General features: G+C 42.3%; 1 protein-coding gene across 1 annotated transcript in view; it reads left to right on the top strand.

Moving 5' to 3' along the window:
* Positions 1-7,854, top strand: part of TBC1D9 (TBC1 domain family member 9) — a 125,843-nt gene extending 117,989 nt beyond the window's left edge. Inside the window, exons 17-21 of the mRNA XM_045996808.1 lie at positions 216-281; positions 1,080-1,166; positions 4,365-4,439; positions 4,534-4,637; positions 5,721-7,854. Of these exons, the coding sequence (XP_045852764.1) occupies positions 216-281; positions 1,080-1,166; positions 4,365-4,439; positions 4,534-4,637; positions 5,721-6,443 (1,055 nt within the window). The 3' untranslated portion in view covers positions 6,444-7,854. The remainder of the gene's footprint in view (positions 1-215; positions 282-1,079; positions 1,167-4,364; positions 4,440-4,533; positions 4,638-5,720) is intronic.
* Positions 7,855-8,164: the final 310 nt, after the last annotated feature.

Consider the following 8,164-nt stretch of genomic DNA (forward strand, 5'->3'; position numbering starts at 1 on the left):
AGGTTAACTCTGAAGGGCATATGGTAAGTACAAAGGGTTTGAAACCAGGCATCCTGGTTCCAGAGCTCTTAGCCCAAATACGTGCTGGCCAGACCTCCTGTCACCCAATATCTTGACTTCAATTTGCAAAAAGTAGGTTTTTCCAGGGAATGTTAAGCCCAGAGGTGTTAGTGGTGTACACAATCTATTTCACATTGATACTTATGTGATTCTAGGTGCTGCGTGCCACGGGGACCTCACAGAGAAACTCAAACTCCTGTACAAAATGCATGTCTTGCCTGGTAAGTGAGCTACACAAGGAGCCTAACTATAGTTACAGTTATGTACCTAACTATGACCTGGTTTGACATCTTTTTTGTATGCATACATCCTATTTGACACACACACAAAATCACTCACTGGTCACTAACGGTGATCTGGATAGTAATTACCTACATAGGTTTCTGAATCAGTACGTGCTTGCATCTGTGGTCATCTACCTGTCTGAGCTACGAATTGTAAAGGAAAAGAGCAGACTTCTGCAAGAGAGAGAACAAATAGCATTTGGTAACTCATGGGATACAAAGGTTGTAAAAGAGAAGAGAGGGTAGGAACCCGAGATTTTGAGTTTAGAAGGAGCCGTTTTAACACTGACAGAAATAAGTAGGAAAGATGGAGAGGTTTTGAGCTCAGGTTTTTGAAAAGGTTGGCCTGTAGCTGGAATATAGCTAGCAAAGACTTTAAAAATGGGGGGTTCGCATTAAAGATAGAGAAAGGGTAGAACTATAGATTTGAGAATTATCTTTAATTGCATACAGTTTCTGAAATTTGGTTTGTGAAGCTGCATTTCACAGAATTTAGGGAAATCTTATGAAAAGGAAGATGTAAAGGGACACTTTGGTGTGAGGTTGATAAAAAGGAATATGGAGTGAGCCCCCCAACCCCCATAAGACGTTCAGGGCCCCCGGTGATGTACCCCACTCTACCTTTGTACCTTTAGCTTCTCACCCTCCCCCTTGTCACTTCTGTAACAACTAAAGCACATTTTTTTTGAGTCACAGCTTTGCCAATATGACAGTTACCTCTCCTCCTCTCTCTAGAGCCATCCTCTGATCAAGACGAGCCAGATTCTGCTTTTGAAGCAACTCAGTACTTCTTTGAAGACATCACCCCAGAATGCACACACGGTAAGCGGCTTTCCTCGCCAGGGGTACTCTTTCTTTTCTATAGAGCCCTCTGTCACTGGAAACAGTTGCCCCTAATGCTAGTCAGTCAGAGAAGTATACTAATCCAGTGGCCTGTGTTACTTTCTTTTCACATATCTGAAGTCAGGCAACCAACTACTGGGGAGTGGGTCCTTGGCCCACTGAAGGGACCATGTACACCTTGTCCCCTGGCTTAGAGGAAACACGGCCCAAAGAACTATATATTTTGCTCCCTTGTCCCTGCTCTAGTCAGGCTCATTAAGAACATCTTCCTATTATTAGGCTGCTCTCCAGAATCAGGACATGTCTGCCAAAAAGAGTTCCCTTGTTTCTGTCTTTGCCATCAGCAAACTTCGGCCCATGGGCCAAATGTGGCCCACAATTTGTGTGCACAACCTATGAAGAATGTTTTTTTTCCTTTTTCCTTTTTTTTATTTTATTTTATTTATTTATTTGACAGAGAAATCACAACTTGACAGAGAGGCAGGCAGAGAGAGAGGGGGAAGCAGGCTCCCTGCTGAGCACAGAGCCCGATGCCGGGCTTGATCCCAGGACCCCGAGATCATGACCTGAGCCAAAGGCAGAGGCTTAACCCACTGAGCCCTCCAGGCTCCCTAGTTTTTACATTTTTAAGTGGTTTTTAGAAATCAGAAGTGGACTAATATTTCATGATGGGGGGAAATTACATGAAATTTAAACTTTCGTGCCTAGAAGTAAAGTTTTATTGGAACACAGCCACGCTGTTCATTTGTGTATTGCCTCTGGCTACTTTCATGCCGCAGAGTTAGAATTGAGTAGTTGAGACAGAGACCTTATGGCCTGCAAAGCCTAAACTATTTACTCTCTGGCCCTTTACCAAAAAAAAAAAAAAAAAAGTGCTCACTTCTGCTTTATATAGTTGTCAGATCTACACAGACGTCATTCAACTCATTGTACACATCTCCAAATTTATATATTGTCACGTACTATTTGTCCTGTATGAATTTCAGCAGCGTCTCTCAACTTGCCGCTGCAGTGAGTTACTCACCACATCCATCACATCCTTCACATCCATCACCTGTGAAGTTTCGTGGCTTCACCCAAGTCCCAAAGTAAATGTGGTTCCTCCCGGGTCCCTTTGGCTCTTAAATCTCTCCATTCCAAATAAGCGCAGTTGCAGACCAGCTTTTTTATTATTATTATTACTGGATTATAACTAATATACGGTATTAATATTAGTGTCAGCTGTACAACATGATTTATTCTGTTTATCAGTGCTCATCACGGTAAGTGTAGTCAGCATCTACCATCAAACTACGTTACTCTGATTGAGTAGAAAGGGGTGCACTGGATCCAGCCTGATTACTGGCGGTAGGAGTTAAGGGTAGGATCTGTGGACAGAATGTACTCTCCTGCTCTGTATATTGTTACCCAGGTGACCTCAGGTGGGTCCTGGTATTTCTGAGTCTCCATTTCCTTCTGTGAAAATGAAGATGATAGCTGTCCTCTTGGGTGTAGTATGGATTTAATATCATCATGTAGGAAGGCTTTTAGCATGGTGTCTTAGCGTGTCCTACCCTATTCTTAGTTTGTTGGCAATAGTATTTTGGCTGCAAAATGTGAGCCCTATCTTTCTTCATAAACACTCCTTTCAGAAAGGATCCACTTGTTTCAGAATCCTTCAGTAGGGCTCACATGCCAATAGCACTTGATCATCACCAAAAGTTGCTTTTCTAAAAATGGTTTTCTAAAACCACTATTGCTTTGTGTTGAAATTCTAAAAATGTAATATATAAAACAAGCTAAAGATAATCTTAAAATTTTGTGATACAAAGATGACAGTATCTTGAAATAATTTCTTTTCTGTCATTTTTCTTCGTATAACAGGTCATTATAATAATATGTATGTCTATATATAAAAAAAATCCAGTGAGGTTGTTGCTATGTCATGAGACATTCTCTGAAAACGTGGGTTTTTTTGCTTGTTTGTTTTGAAAACATGCTTTTTAAATGGCCGCATTATATCTATGGCATGAACTTACCATATATTGAATACTTTTTAATATCTGCTGGTTTCCTAAATCATTTTCAACATTAAGAGGAAAAGAACTGGGCGCCTGGGTGGCTCAGTGGGTTGGGCCTCTGCCTTCGGCTCCGGTCATAATCTCAGGGTACTGGGATCGAGTCCCGCATTGGGCTCTCTGCTTGGCAGGGAGCCTGCTTCCTCCTCTCTCTGCCTGCCTCTCTGCCTACTTGTGATTTCTCTCTGTCAAGTAAATAAATAAAATCTTTGAAAAAAAAAAAAGAGGAAAAGAACTTCTCAGTGACATATAGTACGTCATTCTCGCTTTATCTTAAAAGCTGGTGAGATTAACATGATTCTGAATTCACCGAAGGTCCCATATCTGGCAAACCAGCCACCTTCTGGATGATGGAAGAAGTGCTGGAATGCGTTCTGACAGCTGACAAACTGAGTGGGAACCGGGAGGAGGTTCTACACCTCTCCCCTTTGAAGGCCTTCTGTGCCCTGTGATGTCCCATTTTAAGAAGAAAAAGGAAAAGTTACAAGTGGTTTCCTTGAAAGTCATATTTTTGAAATGCGAGATTATGAATGTAAGGAATTTTGTAGGATTTTTTGGTTTACTTTTTATCCACATAGATTTTTGTTTCTTTTTTCAAAAGTTCTTGATCTTTTGCAGGGCTTGACAGAAAACTAGGCTCGTGTCGGCAAAGTTAAAATAATGATGTAATAGAGAGGGAAGGGAAATCAACATTCATTGGGCCAACACCACCATTTTTTCAAGTGCAGAAGACCACATGACATCGTTCCTTTAATTCCTAGTTCTATGCTGAACCCCAGCTGTGAAAAATAACTCTGGGGGAAACCATTACCTAGAAATAGAGCTGTCAGATAAAACACAGAACACCTAATAAAAGCTAAGTTTGAGATAAAGAAAAGATCATTTGTTTAGCACGCGTATGTTCCATGTGCTATTTAATTCACTTCTACTGAAGCATTATTGGTTATTTATCTGAAATTCAAATTTAGCTCCATGTACTGGGTTTTGGTTTTGGTGTGGTTTGGTGTGGTTTGCTGAATCGGGCAACCCGACCTCGAGGTTTCTCTATTTCCTACTACAAATGCTGAACCTCTGGGTTTCTTGTATAACCTTTTGCTCTTTTTCTTCTATTTCTTGGCAGTGGTTGGGTTGGAGAGCAGAAGGAAGCATGGTGCAGATGACGGCTTCGTCACAGTGAGTCTCCAGCCGGACAGAGGTGAGGACGCTGTCCTCCGCATGTTTACCTTCCTGCGGGTTGGATGCTTGCTTCTTGGCCTTTGAATGCTTATTTTTCAACACTTGGGTTTTAGGGAAGAGGGCAAATTCTCAAGAAAATCGTAATTATCTGAGACTCTGGACTCCAGAAAATAAATCAAAATCAAAGAACGCAAAGGATTTACCCAAACTGAATCAGGTAGGTGTTTAACATTTCAGTTTCTTCATTTTGAACCTTGAAGCTCTGTTTTCCAGTCATAGAAGAATGTAGCAGAAGTCCCCCTCAAAGAGAATGTAACTTGGGATATTGAATTAGGCTATGTTTGGATCCATTTTGTGCATGTTTTTGTGAATCAAAATAGGCTCTGTTGTGAGAACGTGAATCCCACAGAGAAAATGTGAGTCACAAAATACTCAGTTTTGAGAGTACAAGCATTCTCATTTCAGGTATTAAAAGTCCCGTCAGATACTCAAAAGACAAGTTCATGCTGTTTGCAAATCACTGTGCTTGGCTATAAAGGTATCTAACGCATTTGCTCCTTAAAAAGCTGAAACGTTAGGCGACAGATAGAACAATGTAAGTAACTGTAACGCAGGATGACAATGCTGAGTTTCCTATGGGGAGAGCAGATGAACCATGTGAGTGGGGTGTCCAGGGACAGGAGCAGATGTGTTATGGGGGAGGGGATTGGAGCCTCCTGTGGGCTACGTACTGAAGTGTGGATGTGAAGTGAGATGACGTCTGGGATTTATTTATGGTACTTGAACAGAGGAGGAAAGAATTAGTGGAGCAACTGTCTGACCGTCTTTCTTGACTCCAGGTGACAGGTACATGAAGGATTATTATCTCATTCCTTCTATGTTTATGGATGTTGGGAAATTGTCAGATTAAGTGGAATGCAAACATGAATAAAGAGACTTTAAACAACCCATCAATTCATCTGACATCTGGGACTTTTCCAGAGTCTTTCCAGGAGCCCTAGTATTTTTTTTAAAAGATTTTATTTATTCTATCTGACAGAGAGAGAGCACAAGCAGGGGGAATGTTAGGCAGAGGGAGAGGGAGAAGCAGGCTCCCCGCTGAGCAGGGAGCCCAATGTGGGGCTTGATCCCAAGACCCTGGGATCATGACCTGAGCAGAAGACAGACGCTTAACCCACTGAGCCACCCAGGCGCTCCCAGGAGCCCTAATATTAAATAGCTTCACAGTCTTCTTCAGTCCTGCCTCTGTGCCTCCCATGAGATGCTCACATCCTTTGTGTTTTTCCGAATCACTTTTCAGGGCCAGTTTATCGAGCTGTGTAAGACAATGTACAACATGTTCAGCGAAGACCCCAATGAACAGGAGCTGTACCACGCCACGGCAGCGGTGACCAGCCTCCTGCTGGAGATCGGGGAAGTCGGCAAGCTCTTTGTCACCCAGCCTGCAAAGGAGGGCAGCAGCGGGGGCAGCGGGCCCACCTGCCCCCCGGGCATCCCAGGCATGCTCTTCCCCAAGAAAGGGCCCAGCCAGCCGTACGTGGTGGAGTCTGTTGAGCCCCTCCCGGCCAGCTTGACGGTGGAGGGTGAGGAGCACTCCCTGGGAGGCCAGATGGAGGACATTAAGCTGGAGGACTCCTCTCCCCGGGACAACGGGGCCTGCTCCTCCATGCTGATTTCTGACGACGATACCAAGGACGACAGCTCCATGTCCTCATACTCAGTGCTGAGTGCCGGCTCCCACGAGGAGGACAAGCTGCACTGCGAGGACATCGGGGAGGACACGGTCCTGGTGCGCAGCAGCCAGGGCACGGCGGCACTGCCCCGGAGCACCAGCCTGGACCGGGACTGGGCCATCACCTTCGAGCAGTTCCTGGCCTCCCTCCTGACTGAGCCGGCCCTGGTGAAGTACTTTGACAAGCCCGTGTGCATGATGGCCAGGATCACCAGTGCAAAAAACATCCGGATGATGGGCAAGCCCCTGACCTCAGCCAGTGACTATGAGATCTCCGCCATGTCGGGCTGACACCTGCGCCTTCACTGGGGACGGGTGGGGTGGGGGAGGGGAGCGGTTTTGTTTTGTTTTTAAGTGTTCTGTGTTGGGGTTTCTTTCTTCCTTTTAAATTAAATATTTATTAGTACGTGGCTTGAAGCCTCATGTTTTCATAATATAATACAATGAAAACCGTTGGAGAAATATTTAAAAGCCTCGATGTAGGTACACTGTCTTGGGGGGAGGGGGATTTACCAGAATACAGTTTATTCCGTGGATTCCAAACAAAGATGAATCTGTCTGTGATATGTGTGTATTTTAATCTTGCTGTTGAGCTGTATACGTGGTTTAAAAAAATAGTGCTGTTTAATGCTAAATAAGGCAACGGCCATTTGTGTATTTGGGCTTTCTAAGTGAACCTGGATCCATAGGAAAATGAAATGCCACGAACACAAGAATGTTCCCAAAAAGAAAAGGCAGTGTCAGCTGAGGGAACTCCTATACCATCCGAGGGAGCATTCAATATGTTTTTTAAGATTTGAAATATATTTCATAAAATCCCTCTATTCAAGAATCATATTCGACAGATGTTTCAAGGGGGAAATGTTTGAGGTTCTAAATAATTACGAAGGTGTAAATGATTTTTACATGATGCCAGAATGACACTTCTATTTGATCAGTCTGGGCCAATACCAGACTGATTTTGCATTGGAAAACTGTTCTGATTATTTAAGTCAGCTGACCAGAATTCAGGGAAAAGGAACAGTCTTTTGTTACAGAGAATCTGAAAATGGTAACAAAGATGACAGAGGGCTCGGGATTTTGTTTTTCTTTCTTTTCTGGAAAGAGTAAAAGTACTGATGCTTCTGATACTGGATCTTCAGCTTCTTGTTACTGCAAATAAAGCAAAAACTAAAACAAACTTTATCATTTCTATACTCTACATAGATTCAAGAAATTATGCCATGTATCGCTTATGATCATCTTTCCAGTTAAATCAATGTAAAGTAGAGATCATGTAAACTTTAAAAAAAAATCTGCCAGATAATGTACCTGAATGTTTTAAAGCAGAACTTGTCACTTTATTAAAAGAAGAGTATGCTCTATCTATTTCCTGAATGGATGTGGAAAAGAAGACTAGCGCACCTGCACTTTGGATTCTTGCTTTTTTTTTTTTTTTTAAGTATTACTATTACAGTTTTGCCTTTTACAGATGTTGAAGGTGTTCTCTCCTGTTGAATCATCATCATCATTGTCACATTTTCTTTGCTTATTCAGCATTCCTGTCAACACATTCCTTTATGACTCCTTGTGTTTTTATTTTAGCTCTTGCTGCTGTTTTTTATTTTGTTTACAGAATGATTTTTAAACTGTCCAATGAAGTAGTGTTAACCTCAAGTAGGACCAATGTGAACAAATAAAATACATCAGATATTCAGATACGGCTTTTATCTCAGTGCTTGAGTTCCTGCTTAAGGCAATAACGTGACTCTTTCCACAACATTGTGGGTGGCGATGGGGGGGGCGGGTCCTGATTCTATTTGGGCAACCATTTTAAGTAAACCAGGGCTTACGGGCAAATATTTTGAGATAAGAAATACTATGCAGTGATCTACGCTTGAATGGGTATATTTAAAATAAGAGAATGCTTATCAGTTATCTAATTATTTAACTTAAACTGCAAAAGAGATTAAAGGATGAAAATCCCTCATTTCATCCTCATTAATACAATGTAGTACCATTTGGTTTTTATC

This window comes from Meles meles, chromosome 2, assembly GCF_922984935.1.
Source record: "Meles meles chromosome 2, mMelMel3.1 paternal haplotype, whole genome shotgun sequence".
Classification (NCBI taxonomy): Eukaryota; Metazoa; Chordata; class Mammalia; order Carnivora; family Mustelidae; genus Meles; species Meles meles.